Raw genomic sequence first — 23,186 nt, forward strand, 5'->3', positions numbered from 1 at the left:
AGAACTTCTGACCACCCTGCAGACTTCCCTGTGGTGTCGGAAACCCTGCCTGGAGCCCAGACACTGCCGTGGAGAAAGGACTGAAACCCAGCCCCACTGCTTACCTGCTGTGGGACTCTCAGCAACTGAGAGCCTGGCTTAGCCTTCAAGTCTTCATCCTGGGGTTGTGGGTGTGTTAGAGATAATGTGTGTGAGATGCCAGCACGGCAGCTGGCACCTGCTATGTACTCAGTGAACTGGAGCTATTATCATCACTCTTGTTGTTTTAGAAGTTCGACAAATGTTAGGCAACACTGGTCCTTAGGTGTCGCTTGATTCTGTGGTTCTGCTAGAATCCATTCCCAGGACCAGTGAGGAAAGAGTGCTCACTGTCGCCTCTGAACACGGAAATCCGTCTCAGGGACGCCAAGGCTCAGCTCTGCATCTATTCGGCGTTAGACTCTGGAAGAAAGACCATGAGCTGTAGCTGAGGTAGCAGCTGCTAGTTCTCGTCCCTTCCAGAAGGCCTATGGCTTCAGGCCCATCACTCACCCTCTGTGTTAAATTTCTGTGGTCAAATGAGCATGGTAGTTACCCGCCCCCTAACCCCACCCCAAGGGAAGTTTGTCGTGTCTGTCTAAGGAAGGGTTGGCTGTGAAGTCTGCCACCATCCAGTGAGGCCAGTGCTCCTGTGGCGTTTTCTGGTGGGGGTTGGGGGAAGGATGAGGAGGGCTTCTCTTTGGGACAGAGCTACCAGGGAGTGACAATTTGGTGCATATGTGTAGCATCCTCACCACCGAACCCTGGGGAATAAGGAGTGAGACTTGTAGAAACTGCTAAATTCCAGCTGTCCCTTCCCTCCCACTGCTCACAGAGCCCTTCTTTACCAGCCTGGTTTCTGTTTGGCATGGTCCTGGGACTGAGTTTGGAGTTTTTACTAGGGGTTAATGTAATGAGTTTGGATCCCACATGTTCTCACCTGGTTCTCTCAAAACCAAAGCCAACTAGCTATGCACGGGCCACGCTAGGATGAGGGGTACAGCCTGTGGCCACCTGGCTGACCTGAAAGCCTGTGTGGAAGTGGGGACACCAGGAGAGCAGTTCTCTTACACTTTCTTGTTGTCTGCGATTCCTATGGGGTCTGATTCCTAAGGAGCAAGGTCGCCCTGGCCTCCAACAGAGGACATGACTGCTGGGTCTGCTCCATGATTCCTGCATCTGCTACTTGTGTGGTTCAGTCCTGAGTGCTGGAGAAATGGGGGACTGAGCGGTGGTGACATGAGGTGGCTGGAGTAGGGAGGCACAATCTGTGACACCACCATTTGCCTGATTCCTGAGGGGGCTGCATTTAGAGGTCAGGACCCTCTGTGGGCCTTCAGATTAGCCACTGTCCAGCTGCACCTGCGGGAAGCAAACTCCCTGGCATCCAAGGGCCTCCTGAGCCCAGGCTCGGCCAGCCTGGCCAACCTCAACTTCCACCAAGACCTCCCCAGCATCCTGGACCCCAGCAATGCCAGGCAGGTCTTTTCCTTGAAAACATCAACTCCTTCCCCCCTTAGAGGGAACCTTTTCTCCCGCTACTTGTACATGCAGCCCACACCCTGCCCTGCCTCCTCCTTCCCTGCCTCTTAAGGATTTATTCAAAGATTTATCCACCTTCTTCGAGAAGCCTTACCTAACTCTGCACTGCATTATTTCTTCCTCCGTGCCCCCCACTTGGTTGGTTTATTTAACACCCATTCATTTCGTGTCTGCTCTGTGCCCACCAGCCTGTGCTGGCCTTCCAGGATCAATTTAGCCCACCTTGTCTTCTGCCTGAGTGAGCGCAGTTCACACGGCATTCTCAATGCCACCAGGGACTGGGGCAGAATCTCAATGACTTCTGGGTCTGCGTCCCTCACCACTGTGTTTTGTACTTTGTCCAAAGTGTCAGATGGAGAGGTGGCTTCTGGACTAGGTTCTGCCCACTAATTAGTCACCCGGCCCTGGGCGAATCTTCCTGCCCCTTTGGGCTCTCTTCTTCCAGATGAAGTAGTGATGATGGTACCTCAGTGTTGTCCAGGGGACAGTGAGGCAGGATAGAATGAAGCATCACGAAAGCTGGGAGCCCCAGGCCAACGGAACATGTGAGGTGGTTGTACCCCTATTCTCCTTTCACCGCTGTGAAGCGGAGCTCTCTTCGAATGTCAAGTGCACTAGTTTCCAATCCCTCCTCAAGGCGGGCCCACGGTTGGCTTGGGATCCTAGGCTGGAAAGAATTCCGGTGTAAACTCCTCTAGCCCCGCCGCCCCTTCCCAAGGGCTCCCCGACTATAACTTAAACAACGCTCCAGAGCGCAGTTCAAGCACAGCCCCAGATCCGCAGCTCCACCGCCCAGGCCCGGGCCGGGGTCGAGGTCACGCATCTTCAGACTGTGACTCAGGGCCGCTCCAGCCCGGGGTGGGTGAAGGTAGGCGGGACAGACCAAGGCCGCGCGGGGGCAGCGGCTTGGCGCTCTGTCGCGGGGCGTTGAGAGTGGAGACCGGCTCTAACCCGTCGCCATTCCGCCGCTGGCGTCTGCCTCTCCGGGCCTTCCTCTCGCGCCTAGTCGCACCCGTGGTGCTTCTCTCCCGGAGCGCAGCTGCCCGGACAGCCGACGCGGCTGGAGCTCTGGGCGGGCTCTGCGCGTGAATGAATGGGCCCCCGGGGGACGCGCGCGGGACTGAAGGGCATTAGGACCGTGAGGATCGCTCCGCGCGCCTGTCTCTCCCTATCACCCCGCCACCCTCCACCTCCCTCCTTTTTCTGCTCTGCAGGACTGAGCAGCCCGGCGCGAGCGAAAACAAACAGCTGGGGCTGCGAGCACCCCCGCCCCAGCCCCTAGAGCTTGCCGGCCCCGGCCCCCACTCGGGGCGCCCGCCCGCCCACCATGAGGAAGATCCGTGCCAATGCCATCGCCATCCTGACCGTAGCCTGGATACTGGGCACTTTCTACTACTTATGGCAGGACAACCGAGCCCACGCAGCATCCTCAAGCGGCCGGGGCGGGCAGAGGGCCGGAGGGAGGCCGGAGCAGCTCCGCGAAGACCGCACCATCCCGCTTATTGTGAGTCCTCCCTGTGCGCCCAGGCAGCCAACCGAGGAACCGCGGCGCGCGTCCTAGACCCGCGCGGCTGCGAAGGGCGCGGGGCCGGGCCGGGGGCTGCGTGCCCGCCGCGCCCTTTCGGCTTTGTATATGTTGGAGCATTCCTGCACGTTGTTATGGCAACCTCCGTAGGGCCAGCGAGGCCAGGGCGCACGGATGGAGGAAGGGTGACAGTGAGTGGGGGTTGGGAGAAAGTGCTGCAAGTTTGGTGGGCCCCGCGTGCGCGAGCTACTGGGAACGTGGCGGCTCTCTCGGCACTGCGCCGCCGGGCTGGGGTGGGGGGTTGCCGGCGCCTCGCCCGCTCGGGAAGGCGGCTGGACCTTAGGCGCAGCGAGCCGGCAGTGGGAACCTCGCGCGGCTAAGCGCGTAGGTGACCATGCGCACCCCCTCTCCAACCTGCTGGGGGCCAAGGACCTGAGGTAGGGGGATGTTAGGTGAGGCAGGGTCGCTGTGGGCTGCGCCCGGCTTTGCGTCACCTTCTTAAGCCCGGGTCAACTTGAACCTGCTTCTTTGACACGAAGTACTCCCCACTAACAGCCCCGGCGTTCTTTGGGTTGGGGAAAGGTCTCGTCCTGTACGAACCCATCACCCCATCACGAACAGGTGAGCGTGCAGTGTCTGCGGCCGGACTCGGAGATTTCCTTTGGTCAGCCTCGAGAGGTCGAGGCGGGCGGGGAAACAAAGGCGGCCGAGCAAGGCTAGGGCCTCGGCGGAGCTGCAGGGGCCCTAGGCGCTCCAGGGACCTGGGTTGGGGCGTGCGGAGCCCCGTCGTCCTGCAGGTGGCGTGCCTGCCACCGCCTCCGCCGGGGCGTGGGGTGAGGGCTCTGTGGCAGGGGCACCTGTTGAGGCCGGAGGCTTCCGGATCCGCGGAGAGGGCGCGCTCCGGCGGGCTGCGTTCTTCAGACCCGGCCGGGTGTCGGGCGACATCCATGGGCAACCGTCGGGACCAACTGCTGGGCGGATGCAGCCTGGCCAGACATAGACGGGGGGGAGGGAAAGCAAAGTGTGGGGCTGAGGGTGGGGGAGTCGATCAGGGCGGCCAGTCTGACCTGGGCTGGGGGAGGGAGGGGTTGAGGAGCTCCCGGGGAGATACAGGTCAGGAGGGCGAGGGCTTGTGCGGAGAATTCGAGATGTTTTTGCAGAGGCAGCTGAGCCCCAAGAATGTGGTTGTGGCAGTGGGGGGTTTCGGTGTGGAATCTCATATTCCCATCCTACTCCAGATTCTGTGTTTTGTTACCCACCCGGGAAGAAGTAAAAATCCCTGCAAAGGAACTGTATTTCCTGGCTTTGCCTGAGATACTTGCCTTGGGGTTTGCTGGTTTTCCCAGCCCCCCACCCTCCCAAACACTGTCTGGTTGAACTCTAGGGGGGGCGAGCCTAATTAGCAGGAATTTCCTTTTCTGGCCTAGGGTCCCTGTCACTCGGACACTGGTTCCAAAGCACTTGTGGGTGTTTGGATAGAACGCTGATGAGGAGAAGCCTCCAGAGTGTTGGGATCTATAGGGATGGACTGACAGATTGGAGTGGAACTGGCCCAACCAGTGTGGCCCCAGGTACCCTGGGAGCTGAGCTTCCACACCAGGGACTCCTCCAAGCTGCCCCTTTCTTACATCCAGTGTAGGTCTCAGGGTAGGAGGGCCCAGAGCCGCAGGGGACTGGCCATCTGGTCAGATCGTTCTGTCCTCTGTGGGGGCGGAGGGTCTGAGCTAGAAGAGGAGAGGGAAGGGAGAGAGGAGGGAAAATGGGGGTGGGGGAGAGAGCACAGGGATACTGCTGCTCAGAACCCCAGGCTGGGTCTCATCACTTGTGCCTCTGCTGCAGAATCCTGACCTTGCACACGGACCTCTCCCCATTCTCCTCCCAGCCAGTGGAGATCAGCCCAGAAGGCTACTCTACTGGGGCTGAGAGCCCCAGGATGGTGTGGGGGGAGGGGCACTGCTGGAGGCCGGCAGTACTCCTTTTGAGGGGTGGAAATTGGAGGTTGTGGAGGGGGTTCAAGTGAACCTCCTCTCTGCCTGTCCTGGTTCCTTGGGGCTTTTGACTTGCTGCAGATTAGAAAGGGCTGTGAACTGGAAGCCAACTTTCAAGGTGAAGGCGCCAAGGGAGTGGAAGTGGCAGAAGAGAGGGAGAGAGGAAGTTCCTGGGGAGTGAGTGGTAGAAGCGTCTTTGGCAATGTGGGGTAATAGTCAGCCCCCTCGCTGTCTTCTTAAGCTTTAGTCCTGGGTGTCTGTTCCGTAGGCATCGGGCCCCAGACGCAACGCCGCCTTTGTCGCAGCCTTGTGTTTGTATCCCGGTCTTCCGAGGTAGCACACTTCGGTCATTTACCCTGTCTTGTCACTGAATGTAAGCTATCACGCAGGGACTATGCAGGAAGCTTCTTGGGGCCCCATGTAGATGCACACAGCCAGATGGAAGGACTAGTTAGATGAGTGAAGTAAGATTTCTGCCCATCTCTGGGAGCAGTCAGTGGTCCTAGCTCCATAGCTCTCATACTTCAATCATTCCCAGCTCCAACCTGACTACCTAATTTAGGAGATGGGGGACTGCCTATTCCGCTTCTTCAGAAGTTGAACCCTTTGTTTAACTAACTTAAAAGGCTCAGGCGTAGCTGAGGATTGGCTTTCTCCCTGAAATCTGGTTGACGTTTCGCTAGTCTTCTTGCTATCCCCAAACACATCTCTAGTTGGGCCCAGACACTGCGTGGGGATTTTTAGCTGCTTAGGGAATGAGGTGGCCAGCTCTGCTGACAGTCCACTCGGAAATTCAGACAGGTGCCGTCATCATCACTCCCCTGGGGAACCAGAGCCAGGTTTCGGAGGGAGGCCCTGCCCAGCAGCCGGGCCAGGAGGCAGCTCTGCCTTCACAAGGTCGGGGCTCTCTGAATCCAGCCAAATTGCTTCTGGACCTCAGACGCGCTTGTTTGACATTGTGGAGTGTCAACATGGCAACCATAAGGTCCCGATTTCTTGGGGAGGTCCCGATTTCTAACATCCTGTCCTGCTGTCAGCGCATGTCTCACAAATTTCAATGTGAAAAATTGGTCCCAGGCTCTGTAAAACGGAAGGGAGATACTGGCTGCATCCCTCGATGGGGAAGACGATGGGTTTGGGGACATCCGCTGGAATCTAAGTGGCACTGGATGCTGCGAAGCAGGAGGCGAAACAGGCACCTCTGGCCTGCCGGCTTCGGGCCTTGGAGTCGCAGTCGGGAAGGACATTGGTGGCAGGTTTGGGACTCGGGTTTTCCGCACGCAAATTCTCTAACAGGTGTAGGTTGGGTGCTCAGGCCTTAGGTGGAAGTGTCACTTTACAGACCTGTTTTAAAAAGACTATCTATTATGGATATTTTAAAGATAGGTAGACTCATTTGCAACATCTATTTGGAACCGGGGAAGTTTTAGGCAAGAGTTTTTCTAAACGGGGGTGTCTTATCCAACAATTGGGATACTTCTGGGTGACCATGGATAAAATACTTAACACCTCTGGCCCTTGGTTATTCTATGTGTTAAATTTGGGTTAAATGATTTCTGTTGATCCTTAGATAAGCTTATTCATTTCTTGACGTGACTAAATGACTCTAAGGGACTTCTCCCGAAGAACACTGTGAGGTGCATGGCTTGTCACCCTCAGGCTTTGCAGGGACACCCCTTCCCCAGCAGCAAAGAACACTGAAGCCACCGGTGGTAGCTTCCCGGCATGTTCCTGGAGAGCAGAGGCCTCAGTTAGATCTGTCTAGGTTTATATTTCATTTATAATGTGTGCGTTTTGAAACCGTGGAAATATGATTTGCTTAAATGGTGAAATGATTTTTTAATTAATTTATCTAGGTGCTGCTCACGAAAAGCACAAACACCCACAATCCCTCTCGCCAAATGTTCAGATTGAAAGGACCTGGTTTTCCGTCACTGGGGTCCCATCCTGGGAGTTAGGGACAGACCAGAGGCACCAAGGCCGGTAAGGGCCCTGACAGCCTGAGTCACCTCCCCGGGAGGTCCACAGCCCAAGGGCACAGGATCACTTGTAGGGTGCTGCTCCTTCCCGTCCCTTATTTCTGTGACATGACTGCTCCAGGGCTTGGGCCTGGCTTTCTTCTCTGGTAACGGATTATTGGCTCTGTGAGCGGAGCTCTGAAAGTGCCATCTAAGCCCACGTGGAGGGGCACTGATTGGCAAGGCTGGGCCGACCTCCCTGGGGGACTGTCTGGTCGGAACGGAAGAAACCGCCCTGGGGTTAGAGGTGAGCCTGAAGCTGAACAGTTCATTACAGCTAGAAGATTGAAGATTTATTCCCATCTGCTTCTTGAGACCTGAAACACCTTCCCGGTGAACAGCTGGGCAAAGACACAGCAGGCTAAACAGACAGGCAACCCGAGGCTCCTGGAAAGGAGCTGGGAGCAGAGCTTTCAGACGTGAGCCAGTGCTGGTTACCCTTGGGCAGCGATTCGGTTCACTGAATCGGACTCTGGGTTTGGTGTGGTTACAGACAGTGCGCAGCCCACTCTGGAAACGGCTTCAGGTGGCTTCGCCTCTCTCTGAGCACTTGTGGTCTTTGCTCTGTGTCCACCCAGCCTCCATAATCGCTGTCACCTCTGTATTACACTTATGGTGGCTGACTCACTGGACACTTGGACATGGTGTTAGGTGCTTTACAAACTTTGAATCCCCTCAACAACTTGTGAGGAGGCGGCGTTATGAGGTCCAGTTAACATAGGCATAAAGTGAAGCTTAGAGAGGTTCAGTGGCTCACCCGTGACCCAGCAGCTGGTGCGTGCTTCTGAAACTCGGTATTTCCACCTCTGAAGGCCATGCAAGTGTCTCATTTCCCTTGGAGCATCGTCAGGGCAAGAGCTGAATCCTATGCATCAGCACTTCTTTCCTGGAGCACCTAGAGCAGCACCCTGCTTTGTATTCATGTCATAAACATTTATAGGAGGAGAAACTGCAAAACCATACAGAACAAAATGCTAGCATAGTAAAGTAGGATTATGGGTAATTCCCCTTTCATATGTTGGCTTTTTCCAACATTGACTATAGTAAGTACCTATTAATGTTATAACAATAAGGCCACTGAAGATAATAATTTAAAAAACGATTTGAAGGCTGAATAAAATCATTCTTGACTCCTGAGCTAACGTGTACACCCCTTAACCATGTCTCCCACTTCTGAATTCCCCGTCAGTCCTTAGCACTGAGCCAGCGGAAAAAGCAGGAGGCTTATTTGAATTATTCTGTAGAAACAGAGCTGAGGCCACCGAGTAAAAGTTGCAGAGAGAGAGACTTCTTTGCAGCAGGAGGAAAACTTTCTCACTGAACCTGCCCATCACTGAACGGCGCGGAGGCCGACCAGGGTTTCCCTCGCGCTCCCTGTCAGCAGGTCAGTGCTTTCTTCCAACAGCCGTGGGGAGGAGGACGAAAAAGGCTCCTTGTCCTGGCTGTCCCTGAGATGTCAGGCAGCTCGCTAACCGAGTCTGAAATAGTCCAATTATTGCACCGCAAGAGATCTGGCACCTGGGAGGCAGGGCTGGCCCAACGCAGAGCCCAGGGTGGAGGGTGACTAAAAGAAGCCCATACCTGCTGCTCTGCTGTCCCCTCCCTGTTTCTTTGGAGCTGCCAAGCAGGGAAGGGGAGGGGGCCAGGGCTGGTCAGAGGCGAAGCTGCAGAGTACGGAGCGCTGGCGCTGGTCACTAGCATCTTTCCTGCTCCTGGGCATGGAGGCCCACGAAGGCTTCTCTGCCCCACTGAGGCCCCTTGAGTCTGACATTCCCATATTCCACTTCTTTTTTTATGCCCCTCATCTGACCTGGGGAGAGTTTGCAGGTAGCCTGTCCTACCTTCCAGGGCCCCCCTGCCCATTGCTTGTCAGGGCGATCTTGAGTAGCAGTGTACCTGAGCAGTGTGTTTGTGGAGCAAAGGAAAATAAAGCAGCCAAAGGGAACAGGAAGATGAGAGAAAAGTGGCCAAGAAAGGCCTCTCTGACAATACAGTGTTTGAGCTGATTTTCAATGGAAAGAGTGAGCCATACAGGTCCCTAGGGAGAGAGCGTTCCAGCCAAAGCCCAGGGCACCATCTCTGCATGGGGTGTGCTCGGTGCACTTGGCTGGGACAGTGTAAGCAAGGGCAGAAGTGGCCTGAGTGGAAGGCCAGATCATTAGGCCTCACAGGCCATAGTGAAGGCAGGCTCAGAAATGTCCCTGAGTCATCAGGAAGTGATAAATTACATTCAGTGTATGGGCTTGGGATGTCAGGGAACTGTGTCATTCAGTTCGGAACATTTTCCAGCAGTGTGGTCAAATATATTAGTAAGTGTTGGTTCTTAAACAGGTAAACCTAAGTTCTTTGAAAAATATTCTATGGCTGGAACACTTCATTTCTTTCTAATGTGAAAGCAATGAGGTACTTGTGTGTGTGCACACATGTGTGTGTGTGTGTGTGTGTGTGTGTGTGTGTGAAGCTAGTGAGGGGCCATGGAGGGTGCTGGTGGCTGAAGAGATTTACAAGACAAAAGTTAATGGTACTCAGCCCTAGCTGGGTACTCAGTTGGTTAGAGCATCATCCTAATACGCTAAGGTTGAGGTTTCGATCCCCAGTCAGGACACACTCGTACGAGAATCAGCCAGTGAATACAGGGATAAGTGGCCGCACAGTTGCCACCATCCACATGTGGCTATTGAGCACTTCGAATGGGGCTGGAGCAGTAGGAGGAAATGAATTTTTAATTTTATTTAATTCAGTTGATTTAATTTAAACCCAGTCACTCATTTCAGTTATTGGAAAACTTTTAGAAGCATTTATAAGAATGTCAATATATGGGATCTACATCTTCAACTGTAAACTTTATGACAGCTCAATACAGGTCAAGTATTTCTGGTGAAAATTTAGTATCTAAGTAGAAATGAGATGTAAGGGTAAAATACATACTGGAATTTAAAGACTTAGTACAAAAGAAAAATAATTAAATTATACCTGATTAAAAAATATTGTTGATGTATTGAAATGATAATATCTGAACATATTGGACTAAATAAAATATATTATTAATCTTACCTCTTTTCTTTTTACTTTTTAAATATGCTAGCAGAATAATTTTCATTCTAGATGAGACTTGCATTGTATTTCCATTGGACAGCTCTCGTCCTGGTGTATGTTCATGACCCTTCTCAGAGGTTGTCAGTGGAAGGTTATGCATAAAGAATATGGCTACGTTCCTGGTTTACCTTGTCTCCAGGTTAGTTCTTCCTGGTCCATCTGCTGCTGAGTTCCTAAGTCACTATCATCTATAGGCATGGGACACCTATCAGCATGGGCCCTTGTCCTTGTCCCATCACTAAAACCAAGGTCAAAGTGTTTTGCAGTGTCTTCTCTTTTTAAAATCCCTTTGAAGCTCTAGCTGTGGGGACTGTGGGTTTTCGAGGAGACATAAGAGCAGTGGAGGTAGAGAGCCCTTCACTCCCTTGGGAAGAAGGGAGATTAGTTCTCGTCTGTTGCTTTTGGTGTTCATCTTTGTCCTGTTAGAGCCAGAATGACAAACAGGCCTCAGCTCTACTTGGCAACTCAGAACCTGTGGAAATAGCAGTCAGGAGGCTGGTGTGAGACAGGTTCTGAAGCTGCCTCCAGACTGAGTGGGAAAGAAGCGATTGATTAGCCATGTCTGCAAAGGGCAAGGGAGGGGATTGTAGAACATGTGCTTTGTATTTGCTGATCCTGCATTGATGATGTTGTTTTCCTGGAGTGATTTTGCTCCACCTTAAAGATCTGATTTTTTAAAAAGATTTTATTTATTTATCTTTAGGAGGGAAGGAGAAAGGAAGACAAACATCAATGTATGGTTGCCTCTCATGTGTCCCCTGCTGGGAACTGGCCCGCAACCCAGGCATGTGCCCTGACTGGGAACTGAACCGTGATCCTTTGGTTCGCAGGTCTGCGCTCAATCCACTGAGCTATACCAGCCAGTGGTATACCACATTTTTTAAAAGTATATTTTATTGATTATGCTATTACAATTGTCTTATTTTTTCTCCCCTTTATTCTCTTCCACCCTGCAACCCTGCTCGCTCCAGCACTCCCCCTCCCCTTAGTCCATGTCCATGGGTCATACATATAAGTTCTTTGGCTTCTCCATTTCCTATACTATTCTTAACCTCCCCATGTCTATTTTGTACCTACCCTTCATGCTTCTTATTCCCTGTACCTTTTACCCCATTCTCCTCCCTTCCCCTCCCCACGGATAATTCTCCATGTTATCTCCATTTCTGTGATTCTGTTCCTGTTCTACTTGTTTGCTTAGTTTGTTTTTGGTTTTGTTATTGTTTTTTAGGACCAATTGTTGATACTTTCTTGTCATTTTATTGTTCATAGTTTTGATCTTATTTTTCCTAGATAAGTGCCTTTAACATTTCATATAATAAGGGCTTGGTGATGATGAACTCCTTGAACTTGACCTTATCTGGGAAGCACTTTATCTGTCCTTCCATTCTAAATGAAAGCTTTGCTGGATAGAGTAATCTTGGATGCAGGTCCTTGCCTTTCATGACTTGGAATACTTCTTTCCAGCCCCTTCTTGCCTATAAGGTTTCTTTTGAGAAATCAGCTGACAGTCTGATGGGAACTCCTTTGTAGGTAACTGTCTCCTTTTGCTGCTTTTAAGATTCTCTCCTTCTCTTTAATCTTAGGTAACTTAATTATGATGTGTGTTGGTGTGTTCCTCCTTGGGTTTGTCCACACTGGATAATAAAGACCTGATATGTTATAAGATGTTGACCCATTTGAAGAAGCAGGGATGAGGCTTGTGTTGAATCAGCAGATGTGCAGAGGGAATACTGGTCGTCTCCATGGATCAGAACCCTAACTAAGGAGATGTGTTAAGAGTTTTAAAACATTGTACAAACCTTTTAAAAACTTGGTGGAGGTGAGTTGGCTGTGGTCTGGGACCAGCCCACTGGTGGCATGGGAGATGATTCGAGCTGAAACCCAAGGAGAAGGACAGGAACCTAGAGGATCTGGGGGAAGAAAAGAGGGTTGGGTTTTTTTCGTTTCTTTCTTTCTTTCTTTCTTTCTTTCTTTCTTTCTTTCTTTCTTTCTTTCTTTCTTTCTTTCTTTCTTTCTTTCTCCTTTCTTCCTTTCTTTCTTCCTTTCTTCCTTCCTTCCTTCCTTCCTTCCTTCCTTCCTTCCTTCCTTCCTTCCTTCCTTCCTTCCTTCCTTCCTTCCTTCCTTCCTTCTCTCTCTCTCTTTCTTTCTTTCTTTCCTCCCTTAAAATTGTTCTCAGTGAATTTGAGAACATTTCTTGCTTTTTGGTGCCACCACTCTGGTTGTGGTTTTGTTCAAGAATGCAGCATGAGATAGTGGTTATGGGCACAGTGGCTGGAGTGTCACGGTTCATGTTTCAGCTCTGCCACTTACTAGCAAGTTATTTAAGCATTCTGTGCCTCAGTTATCTTACCTATAAAATGGGGATACTAGTAGTTCCTGTTTTAGATGGTTGCTATGAAGATTAAATGAATTAATTCACATAAAGTATTTAGAATAGTGCCTATCCCTGCCTGGATGGCTCAGTTGGTTGGAGTGTCATCCCATACACCAAAAGGTTGTGGGTTTGATTCCCGGTCAGGGTACATAACTAGGTTACAAGTTTGATCCCCGGTTGTTGCATGTAGGGGAGGCAACTGGTGGATATTTCTCTCTCACCTTGATGTTTCTCTCTCTCCCTTTCTCACTTTCTAAAATCAATAAAAACATATCCTCAGATGAGGATAAAAAAGTAACAGAGTAGTGCCTAGCACATAGTAAGTGCTATACTAGCACTAGTATACAAATTAGTAATAACAATACGTCATTATTTGTTAACTTGTACATTACTTATTTAATGCTGCATAACAAACCACCTTAAAATTTAATTAAAAAAAAAAAAAAAACAGACTGCTGGCCAAAATGGAAGCATAGGTAGACACAGTGTGCCTCCTTGCACAACCAAAAGAAGGACAACAACAAATTTAGAAACAAAAAACAACTAGAACTGACAGAAAATCGAACTGTATGGAAGTCCGACAACCAAGGAGTTAAAGAAGAAACAGTCATCCTGACCTGTAGGAGGGGCGGAGACAGGCAGCCAGGCAGAGAGGACTCGAGGCGAGGTGGTGGCCGGAGGGCTGGGGGGTGTCCCACATTTGCGTGCACATAAACTAGGAGGAATAACTGGGGAATGATACAGACTACACAAACCAGGGCTTCAGCTCGGGGAAATAAAACCTCAAAGCCTCTGACTAAAAACACCTGGGGGGTTGAGGCAGCAGCCGGAGAAACTTCCAGCCTCACAGGAGTTTGTTAGAGAGTTCCGCAGGGTCCTAGAACGTACACAAGCCCACCCACAGGGGAATCAGCACCAGAAGGGCCCAATTTCTTTGTGGAAAGCAGAGGAAGTGACCAAAAACTGGCAAAGAACTGAGCAAGTGGCATTGTTCCCATAGTAACATGGGTTGCCCCGCCATAGCGCACACCTAAGACTCCGCCCCTTACTATGTAACAGGCACATGAGACAAAAAAAAAAAAAGGCCCAAATGAAAGAACAGGTCAAAGCTCCAGAAAAAAACACAGCTAAGTGACAAAGAGATAGCCAGCCTGTCAGATGCACAGTTCAAAACACTGCTAATCAGGGTGCTCACAGAATTGGTTGAATATGGTTGCAAAATAGAGGAAAAGCTGAAGGCTATGAAAAGTGAAATAAAGGAAAATGTACAGGGAACCAACGGGAAGGAAACTGGGACTCAAATCATTGGTTTGGAGCAGAAGGAAGAAATAAACTGTCAACCAGAACAGAATGAAGAAACAAAAATTCAAAAAAAATTAGGAGAGGCTTAGGAACCTCCAGGACAACTTTAAATGTTCCAACATCCAAATTATGGGGGTACCAGAAGGGGAAGAGGAAGGGCAACAAGTGGAAAACTTAGTTGAAAAAATAATGAAGGAGGACTTCTCCAATCTGGCAAAGGAAATAGACTTCTAGGAAGTCCGGGAAGCTTGGAGAGTCCCAAAGAAGTTGGGCCCAAGGACGCACACACCAAGACACATCATAATTACATTATCCAAGATTAAAGATAAAGAGAGAATCTTAAAAGCAGCAAAAGAAAAGGAGACAATTGCCTACAAAGGAGTGCCCATGTGAATTTCAGCTGATTTCTCAGAAGAAACCTTACAGGCAAGAAGAGGCTGGAAAGAAGTACTCCAAGTCATGAAAGGCAAGGACCTACATCCAAGATTACTCTATTCAGCGAAACTGTCATTTGGAATGGAAGGACAGATAAAGTGCTTCCAAGATAAGATCAAGTTCAAGGAGTTCATCATCACCAGGCCTTATTACATGAAATGTTAAAGGCACTTATCTAAGAAAAATAAGATAAAAATATGAACAGTAAATGACAACAGACTCACAACTATTAACAACCGAACCATTTAAAAAAAACAACTAAGCAAACAATTAAAACAGGAATACAATCACAGAAACAGAGATCACATGGAGAGTTATCAGCGAGGGAGTGGGAGGGAGAGAAAGGGGAAAAAGGTACAGGGAATAAGAAGCATAAAGGGTAGGTACAAAATAGATGGGGGGAGGTTAAGAATAGTACAGGAAATGGAGAAGCCAAAGAACTTATATGTATGACCCACGGGCATGAACTAAAAGGGGGGGAATGCATGTGGGAGGGGTTGTGCAGGGCACAGGGGAATAAAGGGGGGGAATGGGACAACTGTAATAGCATAATCAATAAAATATATATACTTTAAAAAACAATAATCAGTTATTCTCTTTTGTGTCTGTGGGTCACAAATTTGGGAGTAACTTGGCTGGGTGGCCCTGCCTCGGGGTTTCTCGATGCGGTTGCGGTCAGATGTCAGCTGGGGCTGCAGTCATGGAAAGTGTCGAAGGTGGCCGTCTCACGTGGCTGGAAGGCTGGTGCTGGCTGTTGTCAGGAGGCCTCAGTTCTTCACATGTGGGCTTCTTCACAGGCCTGGTTGAGTGTCTTCATGCTGTGGTGGCTGGCTTCCTCCAGAGCAGGCACTCCAGCAGACAAAGGGAGATATTGCAAAGCCTGCTTGACTTAATCTGGGAAGTCGCATTAGCAAAGCAGTGATGTGGTCTGATTACATTCTGAGAGACCCGCTGTGACTGCAGGTTTGAGACAGAAGGGTGACGGCAGCCCTTTGTGATCGCCTGATATGTGCCGGGAGATTGCCAGTTGTGTTTCATCTACTTTTCCCTGATACTGTCACAGCTGGCTTGCGACCTGAATATTACTACCCCCATTTCACAGATAAGGGGTCTGACCCAGGGAGGGCAGCTTACGTGCCACCAGAGCCAGAGTTCAGCCAGGTTTTCCTGGCACCAAAGTCTGCAGAGATGCCAGCTTCTCAGGATGCCCACCACCTGATAGCATGGCTTACGGGGGGGGGGGGGAACAGACTTTGTGAAGAAGCTTAATTTCCTTATTTCTTGAATTCAGGATGGAAAACCTAAAAAGGAGAAGAAGTATTCACAGGTTAGACAGAGGAATGGGGTGGGGATTGGAGCTGGAGGGAAGATCCAGGGGTCAGGGTGAGGATTGGAGGGTCTTATGGACCAGAAGGATGTGGCGGGCAGAGTCCCTGCAGTTGGTGTAGGCTCTCCAAATTAGCAGAACCTCTGAGGTCAGGGGAAGTCTTGGTGTTAACTCAGCTCCAGAGAGTCCCACGCAAAGGAGTCTGACCCCACTACCTGGGCTGGATTGCCTTGCAAGAGTAAAATAAATGAACTAGATCAATATGTATCAGCATGAATGGAGCTTAAAAACATGATGTTAGTGAGGGAGAAAAACCCGATTGCAGATAATGTAGTGTAATAAATACATTTGTGCAAATTAGAATAATACAAAACAGTTGTGTCTACTGTTCCTGGATGCGTGTGTGTCTGCGTGCGTATATTCATTTCAAAGTATAGCAATGGGCCAGACAGGATGCCCAGCACGCGTCTGGGAACGGTGCTGGAGGGAGATGGGGGGTGGCCCAGTGGGGAGTTTGGCTTTATTTGTAACATTTTATTTCAGTTGTTTAAAGGAGAGAAGCTTAAAGCCAATCTGACAAAATGTTAACAAACTGTGAATTCTGATGGCAGTCCAGGTGAGTGTTAGTCTTTGTACTTTTTGAAATTAAAAAAATCTTTACATCTAAAAACACTTTAAAAGGAAAGAAAGAGCTGCTGCCCGGAGGTTGCCAGGTCTGAACTGCATGAAGATGGAGCTTGAGGGTCGTGGAGGACCGCAGGCAAGGTTCCTGCGCCTCCGGCCTTCTGCAGAGCCTGCCTCCCGCCCCGCACCACTTCATTTCCCTGGAGGACAGTAAAGCAATTCTCGGTGCTCCAGTGCTCCATGCTCGTGTGTGGAGAGGGGAAATCCATTTCAGCCCGTACCTCGCATTTCAGCCCGTACCTCATGAGGTTTGTGAGGTCTCACTCGAAGCCCCCAGCTGAATCCCTAGAGCAGGAGGGAGAGGGAAAGGACGAGAGGAGGAGCAGAGCAGTTCCCAAGCCCAGGGCCCCCAGTGCTCTGCGAATCTGCCCTCCCCACTCTCAGGTGCTCTGTGAGCTCAGCCGTGGAAGTCTGTCTTCTTTGTTCCAGCAGGGTGTGTGGTCGTGACAGCTGACCAGCCCAGCCCTCCGTCCTCCTGGGCTCCATGCACCCATGTGACCAGGAGAGACGTGACTTGCTCAAACACATTGACATTGCTCTCCCTTCTCCCGAGACGCAGGCCTGTGGCATTTCCGAGTCCTGATAACTCACAGGCCTGGGCAGCCCTGTGCAGTCCCCTATCACTGCAGACACAATCCTCTGCCTGAGCGTGGGCATGCTCAGTGGGAGCTGAGCCTGTCCCCAGGGCCTGTCTAAACCCCAAGACATCATGAAGAGTATTAGAGAAATGATATTCATTCTGAAATTACTTCCTGCTGGTGAGTACCAGGGTACCCAGAGCACTTCAAAGACCAAGTGTTAGGACTATTAATTCTCCTAAATTACCTGATGGGGTTTGCCCCCAAGGACCTCTGAGAGACGTCAGAATTGACAAAGATTATATCCGCACTAGCTGGTTTTTTTTCTTTACATGCAGACAGCTCAAGCTGCTTGGTAAGGTTCCATGTCCTTCAGAGGGGCTTGGAACCTGGGGCCCCTTATCTTCTAAAGGCAATTCCTCGTGCCATTGCCTTGCTCACTGCTGCCCGGACACGGTATTGTGCGTTAGAGCACACAGGCCTGGAGGCAGCCGGGCCTGGGTTTGAATCCCCACTCCGGCACCAGAGCCTGGGCTCAGGCAGGTGGAGAGCTTGGTTTACTATTCCAGGAAGCTTTTTCAGGAAGCTTTATGCTAGGAAAGATAGGATGGTGGTCATCACAGGAGGTAAGACCATGGACACAGGAGTCTAAATGTTGGGTTTAGATGTAGCTCCACTACTTACTAGCTGTGTGACCTTGGGCAAGTTATTTAACCTTTCTGTGCCTCAGTACCTACATCACAGGGTAGTTACAAGGGTTTGATTATTTACTAAAAGCGGTGCTATTGGCGTGAGGCCTGGCACTTCGGAAGTGCTGCCTTAATTATGTTATCATCATCCCTGTGAATTCTCAGCTTCCCTGTGCTGTGTCTTCATTCATTCAAGTTACTATATATCCATTAAGGACCTACTGTGCATCGGGAACTCTGCAGGGTGCCAGGGAATCGAAGGTGAACAAGATATCCTGGCCCCTGTCCTCACAGTGCTTACACTCTGCTGGGGGAATAGAGGAGGACAGAGGCATGGATGAATACCTAGGAGGATGTACCTAAGAAGAAAGATACAGCTCTGCCATGCCCCTCCTGGTTTGGAAAAATGGACTCCAAATGGACTTGAGGTGCGCATGCCTGTCCTGCTGTACCATCTCTTTGACCCTCTCCTGGTACTAGAATCATCCTAAGTTCTCAGAGGTTGCAGGGGCAGTGGAGACCTAGAGCTCTTCCTTACCGCTCCTCTCACTGAGGTTCCTCACGGGCGAGTGCCTGCTCTGCAGCCCAGGAACAGGGAGCAGAGATGCTCTGGCCGTCGCCATCAGCAAGGACAGATGAAGGAACAGAGGTGTGTGGGGAGCAGGGTTGGAGCAACAGGGTTGTTCCGGCAGATGCCACGGCACCTGGAAGGGTCGAAGAGAGGAGCCCCCAGTCTTGAGTCAGCGAATGCGCCCTGCCTGGCATATTTCAAGGACGGTGATGGTAGAAGCCAGAGTAAGGAGATTCTTTATATGTGGGCTGCTTGTGCATGACAGAAAACTTGCCACCACACCCTGCCTGTGACACTGGGACCCCCCCCCACACCCAACTCAGCACCTGCTCAGGCATGTCAGCCCCTCATCCAGTAAAACGCTGGGACTCAGTCCCTTAATACAGTGAGCTCTGGTGCCACAGCTTATTGCGAACCCAGGCGATTTCTATCTCTGTTCTGTGTCTGTTTCCTCAACTGCAAAATGGGGACAACGAAAGGAGAGTGCCTGGCGAGGATCGCCGTGGGGCCCAGATGGGATGAGGCATTAAAACATTGGGCTTGGCTCTGTGAGGTTGATGTCATTTATTATTGTGTTATTTTCCAGGGACCGTTAGGTCATGCCTACAGCCTATCCTACATGGAAGTTGGATGGCTCTCATTAAAGAAAGATTCTTTCATTTTCATCTCAACTCTCCTTTGTCCTATCACCTGCATTTCCATTTTAGGGGGGGGCTATTGTAGCTGCCCATCCACGTTACCCCAGACATTCAAGGCCTGGATCTGCTGCTGCATATGAAGGAAACTGAGTCCCCCTCGCCCATCCCTCCCACAGGGGCCATGTCCCTCTCACTGAGGCTGTGTGTCCCCGGTAAACGGTCCATGTTCCTCACTAGCTCTGGCTTCCTTGTACTTTTGTATGTGGCCCTTGATCGTGGTGACCCAGCCCCTAGTCTGTCTTGTGGCCTTCAGCTCAGGGTCCTTGCCAAGCTAGGGCAGTCTCTCCATTTTCCACCTCCTAAGAGAGTCTCTGGTTGGCCTGGCTCATCCTGCTGAGCCCAGCCACAGAGGTTAAAGGTCACTAGTGAACAGCTAGCTGGATGGACCACTTTCAGATCAGATGCCCACCCTGGTTGAACATTTTTGGCAAAGTTCATGGGGCACAGAACACAGACATCAGAACAGCGGGGACTATGTAGAAGGGGCAGGGGCAGAGTCCCTTAAAAAGGGGTGGACGAGGGAACTCTCTGGAATAATGTTAATGTTCTATTTCCCTATAGGGATTTAGATTACACAGATGTATGAGTGTGTCAAAATTTATCTAAAGGTACTCTTAAGCTTTGTACATTTTATATCTCCCCCCACACAAAACCTTAAACAAATTTTGAGCTCCAGTTAATGATATGCATGTTGAAGTGTTTAGGGGTGAAGTATGCTGAGGTCTACAGCTTCCTTTGAAATACACCAAAAAATTAAGGTGGACTGATTGATAGATGAAAGAGTGGAGAGAGAGGTGGGTACATGATAAATCAAATATAGCAAGACACCAATGGTAAAGTCTAGGTGGCAGATATGTGTTTATTGTATAATTCTTTCAGCACATTTAAAGATGTTTATAGTAAGCCCTGGCTGGTGTGCCTCAGTGGATTGAGTGCCAGCCTGTGACCCGAAAGGTCACCAGTTCAATTCCAAGTCAGGGCACAAGTCTGAGTTGCAGGCCAGGTCCCCAGTTGGGGGCGTGAGAGAGGCAACCAATCGGTGTTTCTGTCTTTCCCCCTCCTTTCCTTTCTCTCTAAAAATAAATTCCTTTTTAAAAATAAAAATGTTTATAACAAAATGTGAAGTTTTAATTAAAAAAAGAAAGGCAGGTGACTGACTGCCAGCTCAACATGGTTTGCTCTCTCTCCAGTCAAAAACCGCAGGACGCCAGGGCCCCAGGCCGGATACAGAACGCTCAGCATCTCTTGACCAGTTTTGAGATGAGTCGATTAATAATGGAGAGCATGTCCAGGATGTGCGAGTCTCTCACCACTCCTGGTTTTCCAGATCAAGTCCCGGCACCAAGCCAGGTCGCCAGGAAGTGGCATACCCAGCCATGATTTGTGGTTTTGCTTTCTGTTGGAAAGTCTTTGTAGAATCACATCTCTGCTGCCATGCCCTTGTTTACACAGAGCCCCTTTCAGCTTCTTGGTACAGTCGCCAGTGGCATCGTTGTCATGTTTCCATTGTGTGAGAATCCCTAAGGGAAAACTCACCATCCGGGAGGGGACCTCTGGGCTGGTCACCGTTGCAGGCCCAGCACGGTGGGCCTCTCCCAGGTGTTCAGTGAGCGTTCACTGTCCTAATGCAAGCACGAGCATATTTCAGAATCCGGTGTGGAAGAGAAGGATCTCTCTCCTGACAGACGGGCAAGCTTTTGTTTAGCAAACGGAACTAAGCAGCACACAGTGCTTTCTTTTCGGCCATGTCTAGAAATGCAACAGAGCGATTACACCTGCTCCAGTAGCCTGGGGCCCCTCACTGGTAGTTGGCGGGTATCCATTCCCTCCCTTCAGACACTCTGAATTTCTTGTCTTTTTGTGTTTAATGATACTGGGAATGTATAGTAAATAAATGAATAGGCGTCAAATAACATTTTTTTCATTTTGCCATTGAAGAAATGACTCAGAGAGGTTGAGTGAATTGCCTGAAGGTGAACAGCAATCTGCCCAGCAGCAGAGTCAACACAGTTCCCACCTGGAAGCAGGTGGCCCCAGGCCTGTTTCCTGGGATACAGTGCCTCTTGCATTCATGTGTGAGATGATGCGTCTGCTGGAGAGTGAGATCCAATAACTGAAAATCCTAACTGCAGGGCCCAAATCCAGTAGAAAATTCTCCATTTGGTCTCATCTGGGCATTGAGTGACTAATTCTGAGCACTTGGAGAGAGCTCTCCACGGCAACGGGAACTTTGAATTGTCCCTGGAGTCTCCTACATCCTGAAAGACTTCGGAGCTAAGAAACCAAAATGTTTCTTGGAACCAGTGATCCTGCAAGTCCAAAGCAAACTAGCAAAAATGTCTGCCACTGCCTCTCTCAAGTCCCCACAACCTGCTTCCCAGCAGGAACTAGAAGAAGGGTCCGTAGACTCTGAGGAATTGTAGACGCCTGGGAGCCTGATTTATAGGGGAGAAAATGACAGAGAGAGGGTCACTTGTTTAAAGTCACACAGTTTGTTTCTTATTTGGCAGGTGAGGGCTGGGATCCAGGCCTTCTGGCTGTGATTCTTCCCACTATACCCTGCTGCCCCTTTGGAAAGCCACAGGACATTTGTTCTTCATTAGGGCAAACCATTATGCCATCAGAATAAATTGAGAGCCAGCTGTGAAGAAGCCTCGGTGGTGAACGAAGTAAGTGGAGAGGCTACCAAACCCAACCCACACCAACATGTCGGTCCCACGAGACCACAACACTCCTGCCCGTAACGCCAGCATCTGCGTGTCTCTGAGGCCCAGCGGGGCCAGCACTGCCTGCATTCCGCTGCACTGAGTGAGCACCCGGTCTGGCTGGTGAGTGGCGGCCCCAGACACCCTAGTTTACCACCTAGAATCACTCGGAGGTAATGAGATGCGGGGGACTTTCATGGGGTATGTCCTCAAGGGCCAGAAGGTTCCAGTAGGTTTCCATCAACCCAGAAGTCTGTGGATTGGAAATTAGTCAGTGTCCATAACATTGGAAACTGGAAAAACTCAGCCCAGGGTCTGGAAAGTCAGCCCCAGAAAATGAGAGCGTGTTCACATTTGGGTCTGATGTTCCAGGGTACGAAGGCCCAGGGCAGCAATGGATAGAGATCTTTCCACTGTTTTCCTTTGGGGCCAGTGAGGGATGCTGTGGTCTAGAGGCTCTGGAGAGGCCGAGAACGGCTGAGCTGGTGTGGAAGTCAGTGCTTTGACGGGGCCACCATTTTAGAGTCTGGTTAAAGTTAACATGACCAACTTACATCTTAGGGGACCAAATTTCTAGGATACCTGGTACACTAGAAACCAACTGCTTCAGGTGGTCAAAACCTCTGAAATCTTCACTTTGCTAGAAGGCTTAGACTCTAAAGTTCTCTATTGCTGTTCTCAAGCCTAAAGCCTGGGAGGGCCTTCTTGGCCCAGCTTAAGTACTGTGTTTGCGCTTAAGTCCTGGTGGGAAAAAGTGGGATTTCTTCAAAGGGGCCTCCAAGGACCCTCTGCTTCTGTGTGATATTGATGGTGCTGGGGGGGAGTCCTTTGATTTACCCCACAAATGAGGTTGCCCTCAGAGACAAGAGACAATTCCCTAACAGAAAACCTGGTTGTTCTTTGGGAGGCAAAATGGATGCTGGGTTTCCCCTAACAGAAGCTGTTGTTTATGCCCTATGTAGAAATTGTTCCGGGACATTTCTACTAATGAATTTAACAAACATATGCTCTATTGGTCAAAGTCGATGCTCTAATGTGTAAAATTTTTATTTTTTATTAAAAGATTTTATTTATTTTTAGATAGAGGAGCAGGGAGAGAGAAAGAGGGAAAGATCAATGTGTGGTTGCTCTAGTGCGCCCTCTACTGGGGATCTGGCCCACAACACAGGCATGTGCCCTGACTGGGAATCGTACCAGCGACCCTTTGGTTTACAGGCAGGCACTCAATCCACTGAGCCACACCAGCCAGAGCTCTCATGGGTAAGGTTCTTAAAAGTGTGACAACAGTACCACAGTGCTAGTTACTGTTGCATACCCAGATGTGCATATTTGTCATCAGAACTCAACATTTGTAGACGCTCTCCAGTTTGCACTTTGTCCCACCACAGCTTGCCCAATCTTTGCAAGGTTCCCAGGAGGCAGTCCCACTGCCCCTTCCTAGAATTCAATGCTCCCTTTGCCTCAGGAAGCCAACATCTAGCATCGCCTTGCAGGCAAACAGGAAGGGGGTGGGGACAGACAGCTGTCCCCAAACATCAGAATTAAACCCAGGACCAGCTCTGCAGGGCGGACTCCACGATCATCCCTCTTTGGGGCCTCCCCAGAGAGGTGAGACAACAAGACTTGCGTGTGGGTT

At 50.2% G+C, this 23,186-nt stretch overlaps 1 protein-coding gene across 1 annotated transcript in view; it reads left to right on the forward strand.

The window, feature by feature from the left end:
• Positions 1-2,581: 2,581 nt before the first annotated feature.
• GALNT16 (polypeptide N-acetylgalactosaminyltransferase 16) overlaps positions 2,582-23,186 on the forward strand; it is an 83,767-nt gene continuing 63,162 nt past the window's right edge. Inside the window, exon 1 of the mRNA XM_037127071.2 lies at positions 2,582-3,064. Within this exon, the coding sequence (XP_036982966.1) occupies positions 2,888-3,064 (177 nt within the window). The 5' untranslated portion in view covers positions 2,582-2,887. The remainder of the gene's footprint in view (positions 3,065-23,186) is intronic.

Source organism: Artibeus jamaicensis, unplaced genomic scaffold (assembly GCF_021234435.1).
Source record: "Artibeus jamaicensis isolate MK-2021 breed Jamaican fruit bat unplaced genomic scaffold, CSHL_Jam_final contig_851, whole genome shotgun sequence".
Classification (NCBI taxonomy): domain Eukaryota; kingdom Metazoa; phylum Chordata; class Mammalia; order Chiroptera; family Phyllostomidae; genus Artibeus; species Artibeus jamaicensis.